The sequence below is a fragment of the Entelurus aequoreus genome, linkage group LG18, assembly GCF_033978785.1.
Source record: "Entelurus aequoreus isolate RoL-2023_Sb linkage group LG18, RoL_Eaeq_v1.1, whole genome shotgun sequence".
In the NCBI taxonomy this organism is placed as follows: domain Eukaryota; kingdom Metazoa; phylum Chordata; class Actinopteri; order Syngnathiformes; family Syngnathidae; genus Entelurus; species Entelurus aequoreus.
This window is the reverse complement of record NC_084748.1, coordinates 4,081,086-4,106,619: the sequence shown is the minus strand read 5'-3', so window position 1 is coordinate 4,106,619 and position 25,534 is coordinate 4,081,086. Positions and strand designations below refer to the sequence as shown.

General features: G+C 37.9%; 2 protein-coding genes across 3 annotated transcripts in view; one reads left to right on the top strand and one right to left on the bottom strand.

The window, feature by feature from the left end:
• Positions 1-2,583: 2,583 nt before the first annotated feature.
• The window catches only part of ube2kb (ubiquitin-conjugating enzyme E2Kb (UBC1 homolog, yeast)), a 32,628-nt gene continuing 9,677 nt past the window's right edge, over positions 2,584-25,534 (top strand). The window contains exon 1 of the mRNA XM_062026322.1: positions 2,584-2,623. The gene's annotated coding sequence lies outside the window, so the exon portion shown is untranslated. The remainder of the gene's footprint in view (positions 2,624-25,534) is intronic.
• On the bottom strand, positions 10,845-24,250 carry smim14 (small integral membrane protein 14). Of its 2 annotated transcripts, XM_062025993.1 has the most exons (6): positions 24,095-24,249; positions 23,960-24,032; positions 23,201-23,290; positions 11,664-11,712; positions 11,435-11,598; positions 10,845-11,372 (listed from the first exon to the last, which is right to left on the bottom strand). In XM_062025993.1, exons 3-6 carry the CDS (start codon positions 23,273-23,275, stop codon positions 11,334-11,336), a joined length of 327 nt encoding a protein of 108 aa, XP_061881977.1. In that variant the 5' UTR covers positions 23,276-23,290; positions 23,960-24,032; positions 24,095-24,249; the 3' UTR covers positions 10,845-11,333. The 2 variants fall into 2 exon arrangements, with proteins under 2 accessions (XP_061881977.1, XP_061881975.1); XM_062025991.1 differs by lacking the exon at positions 23,960-24,032 and having other exon boundaries at positions 24,095-24,250.

Here is a 25,534-nt window from a genome sequence, read left to right as displayed (position 1 = left end):
CCGATGGAGACGCGGTTTCCGGTTTCCTAGCACGCATGCGCGGTTCAATTTCCCTCCTCCCAGTGTTTACCGCATGGGAGATGACGTCATCGTTACTCCTCACAATAAACGGTGACGATGACGTTGGAAGTAACCAAATAAATGAAATAAATAAATAAAGGAAGGGACCAAAACAACTATTACGCACTCTTACACGTGGGTGACGTCAGCCTGTGTCGTTGTTATGAAGTTGTTGGGCAAACATTGTGTGCTTCCAGGACAAAAAAAATGCAGTTAATGCCGTGTTCGTTTCCATAAATGTATTTTTTATTTTTTATTTTAATTTTATAAATATTTATTTATAAACTGCAACATTTACAAACAATCGAGAAATAATAATCAAAATAAGTACAAAAACAGTACTAAACAGCGCCAGGGGGTTGTAAACTCAATGAAGTAACTAAAATAGAATGCAAAAAAATAAATAAATATATATATATATATATATATATATATATATATATATATATATATATATATATATATATATATATATATATATATATATATATATATATATATATATATATATATATATATATATATATACAACAAACAAAGTGTAAAGCCATAGGCTCACACAAGTTCAGTAAATAATTTACATTTGGAACACAGCATCATCGTTTTCACAGCTTTTTGCTTGTTATAGGTAGAGATTGTTTTAACGTAGAGTTCTAATTCTTTTTTAAAGGCACAAAAAACCGGTCGGGTATTGAGAAACGTACATTTATGAATATAAAACTTAGCCAATAGTATAATGAGGTTGCAAAGGTCAAATTCCATTTCAATTTTTTTTTTTGTTCATTTCCATAATCACTCCATTGAACAACCCAACAAGTGCATTACACGAGACACCATAACCCCAAAATTTTAGATATCCATCCATCCATTTTCTACCGCTTGTCCTGTTCGGGGTCGCGGCGGGGGATGCTGGAGCCGATCTCAGCTGCATTCGGGCGGAAAAAATAATCAAATGTAATAATTTTCTCAAGTACTTTCCCCCCGTAGGCAGTAAAGTAATTTTAATTATTGCCGGTATTAAAATTATTGCGGATTAACCTTTGTAAGTTAAAGTTAAAAGTACCCTTGATTGTCACGGGTGAGGGGAGCAGTGAGCAGCAGCAGTGGCCGCGCCCGGGAATAATTTTTGGTGATTTAACCCCCAATTCCAACCCTTGATGCTGAGTGCCAACTTCTGTGATTAATCACCAAAAAAAACATGGCATCAATCATGAACACACTTAGATTGATGATGCAATTTATTTTGCCTGTGAAAGCTTTTACTGCGTCGCCATGCTAAGTTGCTAACATCCTCACAAGTATGCTAAAATTTTAATGTGCGTAAGCGTACTGTTAGCATGCTAAGGATGGTGACGTTTTTTTTTTTTTTTTTACTATCTTTTTAGCTAGCTGTTGCCATCTTGGCAGTATGCTAACGTCTCTTATACTTGCATGCTAACCTTAGCATGCTAACTTTTTTGGCTAGCTTTTTTTAGTTCACTTTGTATGTTTAGACCTAAAATCAATGTTTGTGATATCGGGTGCTGTTGAGCAAGTTTGCTAACGCGCTGTTAGCTTTTATGGGTGTTGCTGTTTATTGACATTGACATGCACTTGTAAATTCTAGCTTTTTTGCTAATTGTTGCCATCTTGGCAAGGGAGGCATAGCTTGCTTGGTAGAGTGGCCGTGCCAGCAACTTGAGGGTTCCAGGTTCGATCCCCGCCATCCTAGCCGCTGCCGTTGTGTCCTTGGGCAAGGCACTTTACCCACCTGCTCCCAGTGCCACCTACACTGGTTTAAATGTAACTTAGATATTGGGTTTCACTATGTAAAAATGCTTTGAGTCACTAGAGAAAAGCGCTATGTAAATATAATTCACTTCTTATATAAGAATGCAAACATTAGCATGCTAACGTTTTTTTGCTAGCTTTTTAGCTCGTTTGGGGCGCATTCTTTCTGAGCAGAAGCAGCGGCTTTACTCTGAGCTCCTCCCGTATGGCTGAAAAAAAGTATAGTATATTGTAATGTTTACTGCTTAAACCTTTATTGTGAAAGTCTGTATCCTTACTGCTGTAACAGGATGTGTTGCGCTTCACTAACCGGAAGTATGGGGAAGTGCCGGTGTCCGACCAAGAGTTAAAAAAAATAAAATAAACAAAGCTCCCGGGCTAAACTGAGAAATAAGAGTTTTCTACGTCCAGTTATTATCCAGATTAGTTCGTAATACTTCTCGTGTATAGCTAATCACAACATGGTGTCAGAGTGAAAGTAATAAGACGACGGACCCGCGAGAAAAAGAAAACTAGTCGAAAAAAAAAAAAAGGCGGGGAAAAGTCAACAATAAAGGTTTAAGCAGTAAACATTACATATATATAGTGCATGTATTTATATATACACTATATATACATATACACAACACATACATACATACACACTGTACGAAAGCCTATTGTGTGCAGTTAACTAGTTCTGTAATGTTCCTGTGCTTTTAATTTGGTAATTAAAATGTGACGTCATTTCCCCCTTAAAGTAAAGTCTTTGCCCGTTTTCGATCAATATCTGCTTGTGTGACGACGACTAAATGTAAGTTTTGTCATATACGTACAGCATTTGAATATACTTATACTAAATATAACATGTTTGGCGCATCGTGTGCTAAGTTCAGAGGTTTGTTTGGGTAAATTGAGAGGTCATTTAGTCTCGTTGACTAATGGCTTATGTGCCGCCATTGCAACTGCGATGGCGTAGTTTGGCCTCTAGAGGGCGACATAAACCACATAATCGCCATTTACAACTGAAGCTTAGGAACTTGGAGTTCATGCATAGTTAAAGGCCTACTGAAATGAATTTTTTTTATTTAAACGGGGATAGCAGATCTATTCTATGTGTCATACTTGATCATTTCGCGATATTGCCATATTTTTGCTGAAAGGATTTAGTATAGAACAACGACGATAAAGATTGCAACTTTTGGTATCTGATAAAAAAAAGGCTTGCCCCTACCGGAAGTAGCGTGACGTAGTCAGTTGAACATATACGCAAAGTTCCCTATTGTTTACAATGATGGCCGCATGAAGTGAGAGAGATTCGGACCGAGAAAGCGACAATTTCCCCATTAATTTGAGCGAGGATGAAAGATTTGTGGATGAGTAAAGTGCAAGTGAAGGACTAGTGGGGAGTTGAAGCTATTCAGATAGGGAAGATGCTGTGAGAGCCGGGGGTGACCTGATATTCAGCTGGGAATGACTACAACAGTAAATAAACACAAGACATATATATACTCTATTAGCCACAACACAACCAGGCTTATATTTAATATGCCACAAATTAATCCTGCATAAAAACACCTGCGTGTTTGTTATGCTAGCTCCTAGCTCCTCTGCTAGCTCCTAGCTCCATAGAACACGCCAATACAATTCAAACACCTGATCAACACACACAATCACTCAGCCCAAAAGACCGTTTACCTAACCCAAGGTTCATAAAGCTTATATATTTTTAAAAAGTTACGTACGTGACGCGCACATACGGTCAAGTTATCGAATGTTTAGCAGCCAAGGCTGCATACTCACGGTACCTGATATTCAGCTGGGAATGACTACAACAGTAAATAAACACAAGACATATATATACTCTATTAGCCACAACACAACCAGGCTTATATTTAATATGCCACAAATTAATCCTGCATAATAACACCTGCGTGTTTGTTATGCTAGCTCCTAGCTCCTCTGCTAGCTCCTAGCTCCATAGAACACGCCAATACAATTCAAACACCCGATCAACACACACAATCACTCAGCCCAAAAGACCGTTCACCTAACCCAAGGTTCATAAAGCTTATATATTTTTAAAAAGTTACGTACGTGACGCGCACTTACGGTACGGTACGTGTTATGCTAGCTCCTAGCTCCTCTGCTAGCTCCTAGCTCCATAGAACACGCCAATACAATTCAAACACATGATCAACACACACAATCACTCAGCCCAAAAGACCGTTCACCTAACCCAAGGTTCATAAAGCTTATATATTTTAAAAAAGTTACGTACATACGCAAAAAAAAAGCCAAAGCTGCATACTCACAGTAGCACGTCTGCGTCTTTGTCATCCAAATCAAAGTAATCCTGGTAAGAGTCTGTGTTGTCCCAGTTCTCTACAGGCGTCTGTGTATCCAAATCAAAAGTCCTCCTGGTTAGAGTCTCTGTTATCCGAGTTCTTCCATCTTGACTGCATCTTTCGGGAATGTAAACAAAGAAGCGCCGGCTGTGTACTGTTGTGGCTGACTACGTTCGAAAAATACGTCCATTTCGCACCGACAACTTTCTTCTTTGCTTGCTTGGCTTCCTTCTCCATAATGCAATGAACATGATTGAAACAGATTCACGAACACAGATGTCCAGAATACTGTGGAATTATGAAATGAAAACAGAGCTTTTTCATATTGGCTTCAATGTGGAAGGCATACCCGTGTTCGTCGGGCTACGTCACGCGCATACGTCATCCTCAGAGGCGTTTCGAACCGGAAGTTTAGCGGCAAATTTAAAATGTCACTTTATAAGTTAACCCGGCCGTATTGGCATGTGTTATAATGTTAAGATTTCATCATTGATATATAAACTATCAGACTGCGTGGTCGGTAGTAGTGGGTTTCAGTAGGCCTTTAAGAGCAGTATATATATATATATATATACATATATATATATATATATATATATATATATATATATATATATATATATATATATATATGTTATTATGCATACCTTCAGATTATATTATGTATTCATTCATTCATTTCTTTTTATTCCTTTCATGAAAATGCATACATACAAGCCACGTACATTTCACACTTTCATGGTTTTTTGTTTCTTTTACATTTCCATGATCAGAAAGGAGCAGATGTTAGAATAATATTCTTATATTTATCTGCCCCCTTTTTAACACAAACTATTTTAGATGACTTTATCACTGTTCCCTCCACCTCCAACATACTTTTAATTTTCGTTTTAACTGTGTGTCTTTTTTCGAAAGGATTTACACACTTTTCCAAACACCACATTCAAATTTCATAATTCCTAGATTATTTGCAAAATGACACACTTCGGTCGAAATATATGGCCGTTCATCAAAATAAAGCATTATCTAAACTTGTGTGCGTTCATAAAATCTTAACAAAATCTAATTTTTATTGCAACATTTCAAAATGAGCCGATTATGACAACCACTGTCCTGTTGTTATATCTCGTCTTATTATCGCGCAAGCATGACAATAAGTTGCACTTACAGCTGCACCTGCAACACGTTAGATGGCAGTAGTGTCTATGGCATGTTGTTGCGCCCTAAAAAGTGTTTGTACTGTAAGTAGTGTACTGATTACACAGTAGCTGTTTTGATTGTAACACCTGGCCTGGCGACCCACCACCAAGTCCTCCCTCCGCCCTCCCATGACTCTTGAACTTGTTCTTTTTTGTGGTATTCTGGGGACATCTGGAATCTGTCCTTAAGGGGGGGTCCTGTCATGACCCGTTTCCCAGATCATGTTTTGTTTAGTCATGTTTTGGACTCCCTGAGTTCCTGTTTTGAGCACCCCTGGGTTTGTTTTGGTTACCATGGGTACTAATTGGGTTCACCTGCCTCTAGTTAGTGGTCGGCACGCTCACCTGCTGCCGAGCACTAATCAGAAAGCTATTTACTCACCTTTCTCGCCACGCTCAGTCCGGCTTCGTTGTTTGCTGAATTTTCATTTTCGTTTATGCTGAATTTTCATTTTCGTCTAAGCATTTTCACAATGACACGTACAATCAAAATCAAAAATCAAGGTTGACATAATCCCAGTTGTCTCTTTTTGTAACTCTTTTTAAATTCTAAAATATTCTTGCAGCTTTTTAAGTCTTTCTTTAGAGAATTCCGTGCTTTCACACCAGCAACAGACATTTGTTTCAAATGTGTTGGGACTCTTGGATGTTTAAAGTCACACGGCCTTCTGTGGTTCTCATCTTCAGACGTGAACACAAAGAACTTTTGTAAGTCCTTCGGAAGAACTTTATTTCTAGCTTTGAACATCACTAATAGAGTATGCAAGTCTACAATGTCTTTTAGTTTGAATAATCCTGACCTAATGAGGGGATTTGTGTGGTCTTTTTTCGGGTCAGGACTCTGTGCAGGCCAGTCAAGTACATTGACACCAGACTCTTGTCATCCATGTCTTTATGGGCCTTGCTTTGTGCACTGGTGCACAGTCATGTTGGCCCGCTGCAAACTGTTCCCCCAAGGTTGGGAGCATGGAATTGTCCAAAATGTTTTGGTATCCTGGAGCATTCAAAGTTCCTTTCACTGGAACTAAGGGGGCCAAGCCCAACTCCTGAAAAACAACCCCACACCATAATTCCTCCTCCACCAAATTTCACACTCGGCACAATGCAGTCCGACACGTAGCGTTCTCCTGGCAACATCCAAACCAGAACTGGTCCATCAGATTGCCAGATGGAAAAGCGTGATTCATCAGTCCAGAGAAGGCGTCTCCACTGCTCTAGAGTCCAGTGGCGACGTGCTTTACACCACTGCATCCCACGCTTTGCATTGGACTTGGTGATGTATGACTTAGATGCAGCTGCCCGGCCATGGAAACCCATTCCATGATGCTCTCTGCGTACTGTACGTGGGCTAATTGGAAAGTAGAGCTCTGTAGGAACTGACAGTGCAGAAAGTCTTTGCACTATGCTGACCTCTCTGTCAGTTTACGTGACCTACCACTTGGTGGCTGAGTTGCTGTTGTTCCCCAAACTCTTCCATTCTCTTATAATAAAGTTGACTTTGGAATATTTAGGAGCGAGGAAATTTCACGACTGGATTTGTTGCACAGGTGGCATCCTGTGACAGTTCCACGCTGGAAATCACTGAGAGCGGCCCATTCTTTCACAAATGTTTGTAGAAACAGTCTCCATGCCTAAGTGCTGGATTTGATACACCTGTGATTAGTGATTAGGACACCTGATGGTCATAGTGTATATACATACTTATACATTGGAAATAAAAGAACAGTAGTCATCAGTTGATAGTCCATAGAAGTACACCATATACTTTATTTTTTATTTAATGAATGAATGGAATGTAATAATATTGTACATTTAATTGTAAACAAATACAAAATAACACAAAAAAAAAAGGATGTTTTCTACTGTTTCTTTGGACCCCAGGAAGAATAGTCTCCACAGCGCTGTTGACTAATTGGGATCCTTGATAAAACTAAACTAAACTAGTCTCATTCTGCTGATTTAATGATGCATTTCAAATGATTAAAACAGCTGGCACTGCTTCTTACTAATGATTGAAACACTTGTGATTAGAGATGTCCGATAATATGTTAATATATGCTTTAAAATGTAATATCAGTAATTATCGGTATCGTTTTTTTATTATCGGTATGTTTTTTGTTTGTTTTTAAATTAAATCAACATAAAAAACAAGATACACTTACAACCCAAAAAACCTCCCTCCCCCATTCACACAAAAGTGTTTCTTTGTGTTATTAATATTCTGCTTCCTACATTATATATCAATATATATCAATACAGTCTGCAAGGAATACAGTCCGTAAGCACACATGATTGTGCGTGCTGCTGCTCCACTAATAGTACTAACCTTTAACACTTCATTTGACTCATTTTCATTCATTACTAGTTTCTATGTAACTGTTTTTATATTGTTTTACTTTTTTTTTTATTCAAGAAAATGTTTGTAATTTATTTATCTTATTTTATTAATTTAAAAAAAAAAGGACCTTATCTTCACCATACCTCAGGGGTGTCCAAACTTTTTCCACTGAGGGCCGCACATGGAAAAATTAAAGCATGCGGGGGCCATTTTGATATTTTTCATTTTCAAACCATAACAAAATATATTTATTTTTTGATTTAACGCTTACAGTAAATCTATATCAACTTCAGAACTTCAAAAAAAAGCCTTTTTTGTCAAAGACAACTTGGTTTTTTTATAGTAAAACTGAAATATGCCGTTTTTAGTCATTAGAGCCATAAAAGATCAATAATGCAGGACAACATTGATTTTAATTCATTATTATTTTTGAGTAATCACAGTGTAAAGATAAATAAAAAATAAAATCCCATTAAATATATTTGGGATCCAAAAGGTGCCCCACTCATAAAGTGATACATTTATTAGTTGTTGTTTTTTTACTTTCAACACTTAAGTTACGAGATCAACTTCAGATATATCTGTCCATTTTACGTTTGAACTACTATTTTGTTTGTTTTAAAGAAAACTTTGATGTTTTTAATATGGCAACCACACATATATGCAATATTTTCTCCACATAAAACATTTTAAAGTGCATAATAAAGAAGGAAAAATCATATATAAGTCGCACTGGAGTATAAATAAGTCTCACTGGAGTATAAGTCGCACTGGCCGAAAATGCATAATTAAGAAGGAAAAAAAAAAAAAAAAGTCGCACTGGTCGTAAATGCATAATAAAGAAGGAAAAAAATATATATAAGTCGCACTGGCCGAAAATGCATAATAAAGGAAAAAACATATAAGTCGCACTGGCCGAAAATGCATAATAAAGAAGGAAAAAAAAATATATAAGTCGCACTGGCCGAAAATGCATAATAAAGGAAAAAACATATAAGTCGCACTGGTCAAAAATGCATAATAAAGAAGGAAAAAAACATATATAAGTCGCACTGGTCGAAAATGCATAATAAAGAAGGAAAAAAACATATATAAGTCGCACTGGCCGAAAATGCATAATAAAGAAGGAAAAAACATATATAAGTCGCACTGGCCGAAAATGCATAATAAAGAAGGAAAAAAACATATATAAGTCGCACTGGTCGAAAATGCATAATAAAGAAGGAAAAAACATAAGTCGCACTGGTCGAAAATGCATAATAAAGAAGGAAAAAAACATATATAAGTCGCACCGGCCGAAAATGCATAATAAAGAAGGAAAAAAACATATATAAGTCGCACTGGTCGAAAATGCATAATAAAGAAGGAAAAAACATATATAAGTCGCACTGGTTGAAAGTGCATAATAAAGAAGGAAAAAAACATATATAAGTCGCACCGGCCGAAAATGCATAATAAAGAAGGAAAAAAACATATAAGTCGCACTGGTCGAAAATGCATAATAAAGAAGGAAAAAAACATATATAAGTCGCACCGGCCGAAAATGCATAATAAAGAAGGAAAAAAACATATATAAGTCGCACTGGTCGAAAATGCATAATAAAGAAGGAAAAAAACATAAGTCGCACCGGCCGAAAATGCATAATAAAGAAGGAAAAAAACATATAAGTCGCACTGGTCGAAAATGCATAATAAAGAAGGAAAAAAACATATATAAGTCGCACCGGCCGAAAATGCATAATAAAGAAGGAAAAAAACATATATAAGTCGCACTGGTCGAAAATGCATAATAAAGAAGGAAAAAACATAAGTCGCACTGGTCGAAAATGCATAATAAAGAAGGAAAAAAACATATATAAGTCGCACTGGCCGAAAATGCATAATAAAGAAGGAAAAAACATATATAAGTCGCACTGGTCGAAAATGCATAATAAAGAAGGAAAAAACATAAGTCGCACTGGTCGAAAGTGCATAATAAAGAAGGAAAAAAACATATATAAGTCGCACCGGCCGAAAATGCATAATAAAGAAGGAAAAAAACATATATAAGTCGCACTGGCCGAAAATGCATAATAAAGAAGGAAAAAACATATAAGTCGCACTGGTCGAAAATGCATAATAAAGAAGGAAAAAAACATATATAAGTCGCACCGGCCGAAAATGCATAATGAAGAAGGAAAAAACATAAGTCACACTGGTCGAAAATGCATAATAAAGAAGGAAAAAACATAAGTCGCACTGGAGTATAAGTCGCACTGGCCAAAAATGCATAATAACGAAGGAAAAAAACATAAGTCGCACTGGTCGAAAATGCATAATAAAGAAGGAAAAAACATATATAAGTCGCACTGGAGTATAAGTCGGTGCGACTTATATATGTTTTTTTCCTTCTTTATTATGCATTTTCGGCCGGTGTGACATATATATATTTTTTCCCTTCTTTATTATGCATTTTCGACCAGTGTGACTTATGTTTTTTTCCTTCTTTATTATGCATTTTCGGCCGGTGCGACTTATATATGTTTTTTTCCTTCTTTATTATGCATTTTCGGCCAGTGCGACTTATACTCCAGTGCGACTTATATATATGTTTTTTCCTTCTTTATTATGCATTTTCGACCAGTGCGACTTATATATATTTTTTTCCTTCTTTATTATGCATTTTCGGCCGGTGCGACTTATATATGTTTTTTTCCTTCTTCATTATGCATTTTCGGCTGGTGCGACTTATATATGTTTTTTTCCTTCTTTATTATGCATTTTCGGCCAGTGCGACTTATACTCCAGTGCGACTTATATATATATGTTTTTCCCTTCTTTATTATGCATTTTCGACCAGTGCGACTTATATATTTTTTTTTCCTTCTTAATTATGCATTTTCGGCCAGTGCGACTTATACTCCAGTGAGACTTGTTTATACTCCAGTGCGACTTATATGATTTTTCCTTCTTAATTATGCATTTTCGGCCAGTGCGACTTATACTCCAGTGAGACTTATTTATACTCCAGTGCGACTTATATGTGTTTTTTTCCTTCTTTATTATGCATTTTTGGCCGGTGCGACTAATACTCCGAAAAATAGGGTACAGCATGTGTGTCTCCTTCCACACATGGACATTTATTTTGAGGGACTAACCCAAACAACTGGAAGCATTAATTGGGATTTAATGAAGAAAATCCTGAACAAAAATGAATGAAGAAGTTTGGAAAAGAAAACAGATGAAGGATCCACCTTCCCTTGGCTAGTCCACTGAGATGAAGGATCCACCTTCCCTTGGCTAGTCCACTGAGATGAAGGATCCACCTTCCCTTGGCTAGTCCACTGAGATGAAGGATCCACCTTCCCTTGGCTAGTCCACTGAGATGAAGGATCCACCTTCCCTTGGCTAGTCCACTGAGATGAAGGATCCACCTTCCCTTGGCTAGTCCACTGAGATGAAGGATCCACCTTCCCTTGGCTAGTCCACTGAGATGAAGGATCCATCTTCCCTTGGCTAGTCCACTGAGATGAAGGATCCATCTTCCCTTGGCTAGTCCACTGAGATGAAGGATCCACCTTCCCTTGGCTAGTCCACTGAGATGAAGGATCCACCTTCCCTTGGCTAGTCCACTGAGATGAAGGATCCACCTTCCCTTGGCTAGTCCACAGGGGGCGCTGGCGGCTCCCGCTCATCGCTCTGTAACACAAATGGGCGTCAAAGGGATGAGGTGTCACGTGACACTCGCCACAGGAACTCACACTGTGGGCTCTGTCGGGCTTGGCGGCGGCGGCGGAGGATCCTCTGAGGGTGGAGGGGCGCAGCAGGAAGAGGATGACAGCCAGCACCACCCAGCCCATCAGCATCATGGGCACCGTCAGATCTCCTCCGCCCTCCAGCAGGCCCTCCATGCTGGGTCCGGGCACTGTGCACACAAACGTTGCCGCTGGTCCGCCAAATGGTGAGAAAAGAGCGGGGAGAGATACGTACTGTCTGGTGGACACTCGCTGTCTGTGCAGTACGACTGAGAGTTCCTCAGCTGCAATCAAGGACAAACTGACTCAGAACTCACTTTCACTCTTCAATACATCAAGTTCATATTTGGAAGTGCACGTCAACGTCAATAAACCCTTTAGAAGCCACAAAGTTGCTGTTTCCATTCATTTTATACTAACCTGCCACCAGTATGCTAACTTGCTCAACAGCACCCGATATCACACACATTGATTTTAGGTCTAAACATACTAAATGAACTAAAAAAAAAAGCTAGCAAAAAAAGTTAGCATGCTAAGGTTAGCATGCTTGATTTTAGGTCTAAACATACTAAATGAACTAAAAAAAGATAGCAAAAAAAGATAACATGCTAAGGTTAGCATGCTAAGGTTAGCATGCTAATATAAGAAACGCTAGCATACTGCCAAGATGGCAACAATTAGCTAAAAAGCTAGTTAAAAAACGTCACCATCCTTAACATGCTAACAGTTGACATGTATGTTTATATATATATATATATATATATATATATATATATATATATATATATATATATATATATATATATATATATATATATATATATATATATATATATATATATTAGGGCTGCAACAACTAATCGATTAAATCGATTAAAATCGATTATTAAAATAGTTGCCAATTAATTTAGTCATCGATTCGTTGGATCTATGCTATGCGCATGCGCAGAGGTTTTTTTATTTATTTTTTTTAAATTAAAAACATTTATTTTTTAATAAACCTTTATTTATAAACTGCAACATTTACAAACAGCTGAGAAACAATAATCAAAATAAGTATGGTGCCAATATGCTGTTTTTTTTCAATAAAATACTGGTTAGGATAGAAATGTAGTTTGTCTCTTCTATCCGATTATTAATCGAAGTAATAATCGACAGATTAATCGATTATCAAATTAATCGTTAGTTGCAGCCCTAATATATATATATATATATATATATATATATATATATATATATATATATATATATATATATATATATATATATATATATATATATATATATATATATATATATATATATATATTTTTTTTTTAAATATGGACATATATATAATATATATATATATATATATTTTTTTAATACATATCTATATATATATCTATATATATATCTATATATATATCTATATCTATATATATATATATCTATATATATATATATATATATATATAGATATGTGCATATTATATATATGTCCATATTAAAAAATATATATATATATACATATATATATATATATATATATATATATATATATATATATACATACACACATATATATACACACACATATATATATATATATATATATATATATATATATATATATATATATATATATATATATTTTTTAATATGGACATATATATAATATGCACATATCTATATATATATATGTGCATATTATATATATGTCCATATTAAAAAAAAAAAAAAATATATATATATATATATATATATATATATATATATATATATACACATATACATATATATAGATATATATTATATACATATATATATATATATGTATCTATTATATACACATACATACATATATATATACACATATATATATATACATACACATATATACATATACATATATATATATACATATACATACATATACATACAAATATATATAAAAAATATCAACATTTTAAAAATTACGAAAAAAAATGTAATTCAAAGTAAACAAAAATATAGATTTTTTTTGCTAACATGATAGTTAAAAAATCCTAAACATTTATAATAAAAAAACTAAATATTGTACGTTTCTCTATGCACATTTAAAACCAAATCTGAACTAATTCAATGATTATTAGGACTGTGAATCAGCATTTGATTACTGCCACTGGTAAAGTTACTAAACATGTCAGACTTTAGTACATCTAAAAGTTACCATTCTCAACTTATTCATGACAAAGCCAGGAACAAAACCAGGATTTGTATCGGGGATGACTTTGAAAGATGGAGACCATTGAAGGTTTTTTTCCATCTGATGCCAAACTTGCTAATTTCCTCCTTGATAGGTAAGTCAGGCATTTACCTTTTCTTATTACTTGTAATACATGGAAATGAGCATTTGGTATGTAAACTATATTGTCCAATACAGTCTATGATCTTGTCTAACAAAGATAGTATGTTTATAGTATGTTTATAGTATGTTCCTGCAAGCAATGCTTAGTGTGATGGTGCTTAGCTCCAAGTGTAATGCTTATTAGCATGCTATGTGAAAGGTATGGAGACAGCTAAATCACATGATACAATAATTCCTCGTTGGTGTTTGCATATTGTGGACTACATGCACCAAGTTATATGGCAATCTGAAAGGTTTGCAACAGTAGCCTATAGGCATACCTTGGTAACACGTCTCCTTTTAGTTGTGGGCGTACAATAGGCTGCTAAGCATGTTCTACTTATTTCCACTAGTGTAACCATTGCTAGTGTCGGTTGTTTTAGTCTTTGTTTTCTGATAGTACTGACAATAACCACATGCTTGTTGTGTTGTCTGATAGTACTGACAATAACCACATGCTTGTTGTGTTGTCTGATAGTACTGACAATAACCACATGCTTGTTGTGTTGTCTGATAGTACTGACAATAACCACGTGCTTGTTGTGTTGTCTGATAGTACTGACAATAACCACATGCTTGTTGTGTTGTCTGATAGTACTGCCAATAACCACATGCTTGTTGTGTTGTCTGATAGTACTGACAATAACCACATGCTTGTTGTGTTGTCTGATAGTACTGACAATAACCACATGCTTGTTGTGTTGTCTGATAGTACTGACAATAACCACATGCTTGTTGTGTTGTCTGATAGTACTGACAATAACCACATGCTTGTTGTGTTGTCTGATAGTACTGACAATAACCACATGCTTGTTGTGTTGTCTGATAGTACTGACAATAACCACATGCTTGTTGTGTTGTCTGATAGTACTGACAATAACCACATGCTTGTTGTGTTGTCTGATAGTACTGACAATAACCACATGCTTGTTGTGTTGTCTGATAGTACTGACAATAACCACATGCTTGTTGTGTTGTCTGATAGTACTGACAATAACCACATGCTTGTTGTGTTGTCTGATAGTACTGACAATAACCACATGCTTGTTGTGTTGTCTGATAGTACTGACAATAACCACATGATTGTTGTGATGTTGTACGCAGACATGACCTACTTCTTCCTTATTTCTGTGTAAAATGTGTTGGTTAGAGATTTGTTATTGACATTGTCTATTCAGCCATCATGGTCCCAGACTTCAACCCCTAGTAAGAGGCAGTGGAAGTTTGAAGTTCCTTGGAGTAGCCCAGTCCAGTGAACTGGATTCGGCTGGCAACCCCAGTCAGGGAGAGGGAGGGGACTACAGAATGTTGACCGTACCATTTCTGGCCACGTTACTACATATGGCACCTTTAAATACCTCCAAATATGAGGAAGTCATTGAACTTACTGTGAAGTATTATAAAACTATCTGCAGTTCTAGTCTGTCAAGACTAAAAATAGCTGTGTTGGCATTTCTTTCTGGAACTAAGGTGTACCTTGCCATGCTAGTTGGACCTGTATGGAGTCGGGTGGAACAGCACTGTGTACTGAACGCTGGCACATGTCCAATAAGCACAGTCCTGTCAAGAAACTGTGTCCTGGTTCCCAAGGTAAACACGGACCGAGCAGGAACCAGGATGTCCTGCTCCTACGGTCTATAGTCCAATCTATTTGGAATCATTGGACTTTCAATACTGGAATGGTCTTAACACGACTGTGTCTCTGGTCTAAGGTGCCACATTTAGTGGGGTAAAAAGACGTGTATATCTGGTCTAAGGTGCCACATTTAGTGGGGTAAAAAGACGTGTATATCAGGTCTAAGGTGCCACATTTAGTGGGGCAAAAAGACGTGTATATCAGGTCTAAGGTGCCACATTTAGTGGGGTAAAAAGACGTGTATATCAGGTCTAAGGTGCCACATTTAGTGGGGTAAAAAGACGTGTATATATGGTCTAAGGTGCCACATTTAGTGGGGTAAAAAGACGTGTATATATGGTCTAAGGTGCCACATTTAGTGGGGTAAAAAGACGTGTATATCAGGTCTAAGGTGCCACATTTAGTGGGGTAAAAAGACGTGTATATCAGGTCTAAGGTGCCACATTTAGTGGGGTAAAAAGACGTGTATATCAGGTCTAAGGTGCCACATTTAGTGGGGTAAAAAGACGTGTATATATGGTCTAAGGTGCCACATTTAGTGGGGTAAAAAGACGTGTATATCAGGTCTAAGGTGCCACATTTAGTGGGGTAAAAAGACGTGTGTCCCTGATCTAAGGTGCCACATTTAGTGGGGTAAAAATCGATCAATGTTTATTTATATAGCCCTAAATCACAAGCGTCTCAAAGGGCTGCACAAGCCACAACGACATCCTCGGTACAGAGCCCACAGACGTGTATATCAGGTCTAAGGTGCCACATTTAGTGGGGTAAAAAGACGTGTATATCAGGTCTAAGGTGCCACATTTAGTGGGGTAAAAAGACGTGTATATCAGGTCTAAGGTGCCACATTTAGTGGGGTAAAAAGACGTGTATATCAGGTCTAAGGTGCCACATTTAGTAGGGTAAAAAGACGTGTATATCAGGTCTAAGGTGCCACATTTAGTGGGGTAAAAAGACGTGTATATCCGGTCTAAGGTGCCACATTTAGTGGGGTAAAAAGACATGTATATCTAGTCTAAGGTGCCACATTTAGTGGGGTAAAAAGACGTGTATATCAGGTCTAAGGTGCCACATTTAGTGGGGTAAAAAGACGTGTATATCAGGTCTAAGGTGCCACATTTAGTGGGGTAAAAAGACGTGTATATCAGGTCTAAGGTGCCACATTTAGTGGGGTAAAAAGACGTGTATATCAGGTCTAAGGTGCCACATTTAGTGGGGTAAAAAGACGTGTATATCAGGTCTAAGGTGCCACATTTAGTGGGGTAAAAAGATGTGTGTCCCTGATCTAAGGTGCCACATTTAGTGGGGTAAAAAGACGTGTATATCAGGTCTAAGGTGCCACATTTAGTGGGGTAAAAAGACATGTATATCTGGTCTAAGGTGCCACATTTAGTGGGGTAAAAAGACGTGTATATCTGGTCTAAGGTGCCACATTTAGTGGGGTAAAAAGACGTGTATATCAGGTCTAAGGTGCCACATTTAGTGGGGCAAAAAGACGTGTATATCAGGTCTAAGGTGCCACATTTAGTGGGGTAAAAAGACGTGTATATCAGGTCTAAGGTGCCACATTTAGTGGGGTAAAAAGACGTGTATATATGGTCTAAGGTGCCACATTTAGTGGGGTAAAAAGACGTGTATATATGGTCTAAGGTGCCACATTTAGTGGGGTAAAAAGACGTGTATATCAGGTCTAAGGTGCCACATTTAGTGGGGTAAAAAGACGTGTATATCAGGTCTAAGGTGCCACATTTAGTGGGGTAAAAAGACGTGTATATCAGGTCTAAGGTGCCACATTTAGTGGGGTAAAAAGACGTGTATATATGGTCTAAGGTGCCACATTTAGTGGGGTAAAAAGACGTGTATATCAGGTCTAAGGTGCCACATTTAGTGGGGTAAAAAGACGTGTGTCCCTGATCTAAGGTGCCACATTTAGTGGGGTAAAAATCGATCAATGTTTATTTATATAGCCCTAAATCACAAGCGTCTCAAAGGGCTGCACAAGCCACAACGACATCCTCGGTACAGAGCCCACAGACGTGTATATCAGGTCTAAGGTGCCACATTTAGTGGGGTAAAAAGACGTGTATATCAGGTCTAAGGTGCCACATTTAGTGGGGTAAAAAGACGTGTATATCAGGTCTAAGGTGCCACATTTAGTGGGGTAAAAAGACGTGTATATCAGGTCTAAGGTGCCACATTTAGTAGGGTAAAAAGACGTGTATATCAGGTCTAAGGTGCCACATTTAGTGGGGTAAAAAGACGTGTATATCCGGTCTAAGGTGCCACATTTAGTGGGGTAAAAAGACATGTATATCTAGTCTAAGGTGCCACATTTAGTGGGGTAAAAAGACGTGTATATCAGGTCTAAGGTGCCACATTTAGTGGGGTAAAAAGACGTGTATATCAGGTCTAAGGTGCCACATTTAGTGGGGTAAAAAGACGTGTATATCAGGTCTAAGGTGCCACATTTAGTGGGGTAAAAAGACGTGTATATCAGGTCTAAGGTGCCACATTTAGTGGGGTAAAAAGACGTGTATATCAGGTCTAAGGTGCCACATTTAGTGGGGTAAAAAGATGTGTGTCCCTGATCTAAGGTGCCACATTTAGTGGGGTAAAAAGACGTGTATATCAGGTCTAAGGTGCCACATTTAGTGGGGTAAAAAGACATGTATATCTGGTCTAAGGTGCCACATTTAGTGGGGTAAAAAGACATGTATATCTGGTCTAAGGTGCCACATTTAGTGGGGTAAAAAGACGTATATATCAGGTCTAAGGTGCCACATTTAGTGGGGTAAAAAGATGTGTGTCCCTGATCTAAGGTGCCACATTTAGTGGGGTAAAAAGACGTGTATATCAGGTCTAAGGTGCCACATTTAGTGGGGTAAAAAGACATGTATATCTGGTCTAAGGTGCCACATTTAGTGGGGTAAAAAGACGTGTATATCAGGTCTAAGGTGCCACATTTAGTGGGGTAAAAAGACGTGTATATCAGGTCTAAGGTGCCACATTTAGTGGGGTAAAAAGACGTATATATCAGGTCTAAGGTGCCACATTTAGTGGGGTAAAAAGACGTGTATATCTGGTTTAAGGTGCCACATTTAGTGGGGTAAAAAGACGTGTGTCCCTGATCTAAGGTGCCACATTTAGTGGGGTAAAAAGACGTGTATATCAGGTCTAAGGTGCCACATTTAGTGGGGTAAAAAGACGTGTACCGTATTTCCTTGAATAGCCGCAGGGGCGCTAATTAATTTAAAAGCTCTTCTCACTCCTGCGCTTACCAAAAGCATGCGGGATGGGCAAGCATGCGCTAATTATTTTAAAACCTCTTCTCACTCCGGCGCTTACCTTATCATGAAAAGCACATTTAATTAAAAAAAACTTTATCATGGTCTTACCTTTACTTATAAATGATGTCCATGTGCAGCTGCTTCTGATCAAAGGCAGTCTTCCTTATCTTTCTTCAGTTTTAAAAGTCTCTGGAGATCTTCCTTTAATTATAACCTCCTGCTTCGATTGAAAGTCCAGTTTAGAAAACTGTTTTATTTTAGATATGTAATCCTTCATGGTAAAAGTGCAAGCAAACGATCGCTGCTCATGCTTGTTACTTGTTGTCTTCTTCTGCAGCACCGGTCTTCTGCAGTACTGGTAGTCGCAAGAAGGATCACTAGCGCCCTCTACCACCAGGAGGCGGGAGTCATTTAATGACGCATATTTGACCCGGCGGAAGTGCCAAGCATGCGCTAATTATTTTGCGAAACGAGTTTGACCCGGCTGTAATTCTAGGCAGGCGAATACTATATTCCCAGCGGCAATTCAAGGAAATACGGTATATCAGGTCTAAGGTGCCACATTTAGTGGGGTAAAAAGACGTGTATATCTGGTCTAAGGTGCCACATTTAGTGGGGTAAAAAGATGTGTATATCAGGTCTAAGGTGCCACATTTAGTGGGGTAAAAAGACGCGTGTACCTGGTCTAAGGTGCCACATTTAGTGGGGTAAAAAGACGTGTATATCTGGTCTAAGGTGCCACATTTAGTGGGGTAAAAAGACGTGTATATCTGGTCTAAGGTGCCACATTTAGTGGGGTAAAAAGACGTGTATATCCGGTCTAAGGTGCCACATTTAGTGGGGTAAAAAGACGTGTATATCTGGTTTAAGGTGCCACATTTAGTGGGGTAAAAAGACGTGTGTCCCTGATCTAAGGTGCCACATTTAGTGGGGTAAAAAGACGTGTATATCAGGTCTAAGGTGCCACATTTAGTGGGGTAAAAAGACGTGTACCGTATTTCCTTGAATAGCCGCAGGGGCGCTAATTAATTTGAAACCTCTTCTCACTCCTGCGCTTACCAAAAGCATGCGGGATAGGCAAGCATGCGCTAATTATTTTAAAACCTCTTCTCACTCCGGCGCTTACCTTATCATGAAAAGCACATTTAATTAAAAAAAACGTTATCATGGTCTTACCTTTACTTATAAATGATGTCCATGTGCAGCTGCTTCTGATCAAAGGCAGTCTTCCTTATCTTTCTTCAGTTTTAAAAGTCTCTGGAGATCTTCCTTTAATTATAACCTCCTGCTTCGATTGAAAGTCCAGTTTAGAAAACTGTTTTATTTTAGATATGTAATCCTTCATGGTAAAAGTGCAAGCAAACGATCGCTGCTCATGCTTGTTACTTGTTGTCTTCTTCTGCAGCACCGGTCTTCTGCAGTACTGGTAGTCGCAAGAAGGATCACTAGCGCCCTCTACCACCAGGAGGCGGGAGTCATTTAATGATGCATATTTGACCCGGCGGAAGTGCCAAGCATGCGCTAATTATTTTGCGAAACGAGTTTGACCCGGCTGTAATTCTAGGCAGGCGAATACTATATTCCCAGCGGCAATTCAAGGAAATACGGTATATCAGGTCTAAGGTGCCACATTTAGTGGGGTAAAAAGATGTGTATATCAGGTCTAAGGTGCCACATTTAGTGGGGTAAAAAGATGTGTATATCAGGTCTAAGGTGCCACATTTAGTGGGGTAAAAAGATGTGTATATCAGGTCTAAGGTGCCACATTTAGTGGGGTAAAAAGACGTGTATATCAGGTCTAAGGTGCCACATTTAGTGGGGTAAAAAGACATGTATATCAGGTCTAAGGTGCCACATTTAGTGGGGTAAAAAGATGTGTATATCAGGTCTAAGGTGCCACATTTAGTGGGGTAAAAAGATGTGTATATCAGGTCTAAGGTGCCACATTTAGTGGGGTAAAAAGATGTGTATATCAGGTCTAAGGTGCCACATTTAGTGGGGTAAAAAGACGCGTGTACCTGGTCTAAGGTGCCACATTTAGTGGGGTAAAAAGACATGTATATCTGGTCTAAGGTGCCACATTTAGTGGGGTAAAAAGATGTGTATATCAGGTCTAAGGTGCCACATTTAGTGGGGTAAAAAGATGTGTATATCAGGTCTAAGGTGCCACATTTAGTGGGGTAAAAAGACGCGTGTACCTGGTCTAAGGTGCCACATTTAGTGGGGTAAAAAGACGTGTATATCTGGTCTAAGGTGCCACATTTAGTGGGGTAAAAAGATGTGTATATCAGGTCTAAGGTGTCACATTTAGTGGGGTAAAAAGACATGTATATCTGGTCTAAGGTGCCACATTTAGTGGGGTAAAAAGATGTGTATATCAGGTCTAAGGTGCCACATTTAGTGGGGTAAAAAGACATGTCCCTGGTCTAAGGTGCCACATTTAGTGGGGTGAAAAGACGTGTGTATCAGGTCTAAGGTGCCACATTTAGTGGGGTAAAAAGATGTGTATATCAGGTCTAAGGTGTCACATTTAGTGGGGTAAAAAGACATGTATATCTGGTCTAAGGTGCCACATTTAGTGGGGTAAAAAGATGTGTATATCAGGTCTAAGGTGCCACATTTAGTGGGGTAAAAAGACATGTCCCTGGTCTAAGGTGCCACATTTAGTGGGGTGAAAAGACGTGTATATCAGATCTAAGGTGCCACATTTAGTGGGGTAAAAAGACATGTATATCTGGTCTAAGGTGCCACATTTAGTGGGGTAAAAAGATGTGTATATCAGGTCTAAGGTGCCACATTTAGTGGGGTAAAAAGATGTGTATATCAGGTCTAAGGTGCCACATTTAGTGGGGTAAAAAGACGCGTGTACCTGGTCTAAGGTGCCACATTTAGTGGGGTAAAAAGACGTGTATATCTGGTCTAAGGTGCCACATTTAGTGGGGTAAAAAGATGTGTATATCAGGTCTAAGGTGTCACATTTAGTGGGGTAAAAAGACATGTATATCTGGTCTAAGGTGCCACATTTAGTGGGGTAAAAAGATGTGTATATCAGGTCTAAGGTGCCACATTTAGTGGGGTAAAAAGACATGTCCCTGGTCTAAGGTGCCACATTTAGTGGGGTGAAAAGACGTGTGTATCAGGTCTAAGGTGCCACATTTAGTGGGGTAAAAAGATGTGTATATCAGGTCTAAGGTGTCACATTTAGTGGGGTAAAAAGACATGTATATCTGGTCTAAGGTGCCACATTTAGTGGGGTAAAAAGATGTGTATATCAGGTCTAAGGTGCCACATTTAGTGGGGTAAAAAGACATGTCCCTGGTCTAAGGTGCCACATTTAGTGGGGTGAAAAGACGTGTATATCAGATCTAAGGTGCCACATTTAGTGGGGTAAAAAGATGTGTATATCAGGTCTAAGGTGTCACATTTAGTGGGGTAAAAAGACATGTATATCTGGTCTAAGGTGCCACATTTAGTGGGGTAAAAAGACGTGTATATCTGGTCTAAGGTGCCACATTTAGTGGGGTAAAAAGACATGTGTCCCTGATCTAAGGTGCCACATTTAGTGGGGTAAAAAGACGTGTGTCCCTGATCTAAGGTGCCACATTTAGTGGGGTAAAAAGACGTGTGTCCCTGATCTAAGGTGCCACATTTAGTGGGGTAAAAATACGTGTATATCAGGTCTAAGGTGCCACATTTAGTGGGGTAAAAAGACGTGTATATCTGGTCTAAGGTGCAACATTTAGTGGGGTAAAAAGACGTGTATATCTGGTCTAAGGTGCCACATTTAGTGGGGTGAAAAGACGTGTATATCAGGTCTAAGGTGCCACATTTAGTGGGGTAAAAAGATGTGTATATCAGGTCTAAGGTGTCACATTTAGTGGGGTAAAAAGACATGTATATCTGGTCTAAGGTGCCACATTTAGTGGGGCAAAAAGACGTGTATATCTGGTCTAAGGTGCCACATTTAGTGGGGTAAAAAGACATGTGTCCCTGGTCTAAGGTGCCACATTTAGTGGGGTAAAAAGACATGTGTCCCTGGTCTAAGGTGCCACATTTAGTGGGGTGAAAAGACGTGTATATCAGGTCTAAGGTGCCACATTTAGTGGGGTAAAAAGATGTGTATATTAGGTCTAAGGTGTCACATTTAGTGGGGTAAAAAGACGTGTATATCAGGTCTAAGGTGCCACATTTAGTGGGGTAAAAAGATGTGTATATTAGGTCTAAGGTGTCACATTTAGTGGGGTAAAAAGACATGTATATCTGGTCTAAGGTGCCACATTTAGTGGGGTAAAAAGACGTGTATATCTGGTCTAAGGTGCCACATTTAGTGGGGTAAAAAGACATGTATATCAGGTCTAAGGTGCCACATTTAGTGGGGTAAAAAGACGTGTATATCAGGTCTAAGGTGCCACATTTAGTGGGGTAAAAAGACGTGTATATCAGGTCTAAGGTGCCACATTTAGTGGGGTGAAAAGACGTACCAGGTTGATGAGGCGCCTCATGGCATACTCGTGGGAGCAGATGCACTCACAAGGGTCAAAGCCTCCTTCCGCCATGTCCTGGAAAGTGTCCTGCAAACACAGCAGAGAGGTTCCAATGCAAACACAGCAAAGAGGTTCCAATGGAAACACAGCAGAAAGGTTCCACAGGTTCCACTGCTTCACTTTCCAAAAGGAAAGTGATGCAGTTGTTCTTGTGGAACAAGTCAGGGGGAGGAGACAGCTCAGTTAGGGAACGTCATAGTTATCATTCTTCACAATCTTCTCATACTCCTCTTTTACCATCGCATCGCTTTAATACGATTTTCTTTCTTTGACTTTGTATACAAGTTGTAAATCCGCAAGACCAACATGATTGTTAACGTTGTCATTGAGTCTTTGGAAGAAGTCTGTAAGCCAAAACAAGTTAAGATAGCTTGAAAGAGTCAAGACTCTCTATGAGACAACACATACATACATTATATATATATGTGAGTGTGTGTGTGTGCCATTTTGACTTGTGTGTGTCTCAGGAGGTTAAATGCAAGAAGCTGAGATTGGCGCCGCCCTGCTGGTCATGAGAGAGATTGCAGGCGTTGGGATTCCCTAAAACAAGTGTACCTAATTCAATGACCAACAAGTGCAAGTCGACGAGTTATTCTTAAACAAACTTGGCACAAACAAAACAAATAAGCCGTCTCGAGTGGAGAGTAAAAAAGTGTCTTTTTGTCAGAAGACGTCATAATGAAGTTTATTACTCACACTAGGAGATGTTGAGGCACTTTAGCTGCTTGTAGCCTAGCAAGACAACTCCTTTTCAAAATGAGGTGTGGACCTTCAAACAGCATTGGAGTGTAAAACAGATGTTGGGACGAACAGAACCGGAGTGGAACTTACTTGTGCTTTGGAGACGAGGACACAAAAGCACAACACGTCGCTAGAACGTCCCAAAGAAGACAGAAAGACGGCGACGTTTTAGTCTCTTTTGCATGTGAGCAAACTTGGCTTCATAGCCTTTGTGATGCATATCCGGGAACCCGCAGGACACGGCCGCAGGGGGGGGGTTTAAAAACAATAGGCGCCTCCTATTGGTCGAGAGCCCCGTCCGTCAAAGCTCTCAAACCAATCGTAGCGTAGCACGAGTGTACAGAGAAATGTAAACAAACAGGTCTGGGCTGTGTTTACTTCAACTATTATTTGGATTTTGTGTGCAGTGGAAGAATTTGCCGGCCCAATAAATTCATTAAGTGATACAATAAAATAGAAGCAATATGTTTTTTAAATATTTTTTCACAAGAGAGCGTTTTTTAAAGAAAGATTGATTTGGATTTCAGTGCTTTTGTATTTAAATAGCTGTAAAAACAAAAGCTATGTATAATAATACCTGGTATTTGAATTATTCCTCTTCTTATCTTAAACCTTCTTTAATCAATTAGTAATTAGTATTGCAGCATCACTCCCCCACCTGTTATTGATTAGAATATGTCAAAAGTCAATACATATTCTGCATTTGTCACAATCATGCTCATAACTTATATTATTCTACTGTACTTATGTTATTCTACTGTACCTGTTTTCCTATGGATTTGCTCTTTTTGATGATGGTTTCTTATAAAAACAAAAAAAAGTTCTGATATAATCTGCCAGAAGCTGCCATTTTTATACGCCTTCCACATTTTTATTTTTCATTAGTTTTTTTCCTTTTTGTATTCAAATAAAATCAGCTTGAAAAAATAAAAACAATTAAATAAAAAAAGGAAGCTTGCAAAACCAAATGTCATAAAAAACAAAAAAAGTATTTAACGAATATGTTATATTTATATTTGTATGTATACATATATGTAATTATGTATACATATTTTAACATTTATATATATTTAAATATATATATATATATTTAAATATATATATATATATATATTTAAATATATATATATATATATATTTAAATATATATATATATATATATATATATATATATATATATATATATATATATATATATATATATATATATATATATATATATATATATATATATATATATATACACACAGGTATATATATAAATGGAAGCCATTACCTCCCTGCTTGACACACAGGATGAAGGGTTGGAATTGGGGGTTAAATCACCAAAAACGATTCACAGGCACGGCCACCGCTGCTGCTCACTGCTCCCCTCACCTCCCAGGGTGTGATCAAGGGGATGGGTCAAATGCAGAGAATAATTTCGCCACACCTAGTGTGTGTGTGTGTGTGTGACAATCATTGGTACTTTAACTTATATATATTATATAATATATATATATATATATATAATATATATATATATATATA

Coding starts and splice junctions, on each gene's coding strand:
- smim14 (XM_062025991.1), bottom strand. CDS start 23,275: ATGGCGGAAGGAGGCTTTGACCCTTGTGAGTGCATCTGCTCCCACGAG. Junction 11,713..23,200: donor TGAGGCGCCTCATCAACCTG/GTACGTCTTTTC, acceptor CCTTGATTGCAG/CTGAGGAACTCTCAGTCGTA. Junction 11,373..11,434: donor AGCCCGACAGAGCCCACAGT/GTGAGTTCCTGT, acceptor TTTGTGTTACAG/AGCGATGAGCGGGAGCCGCC.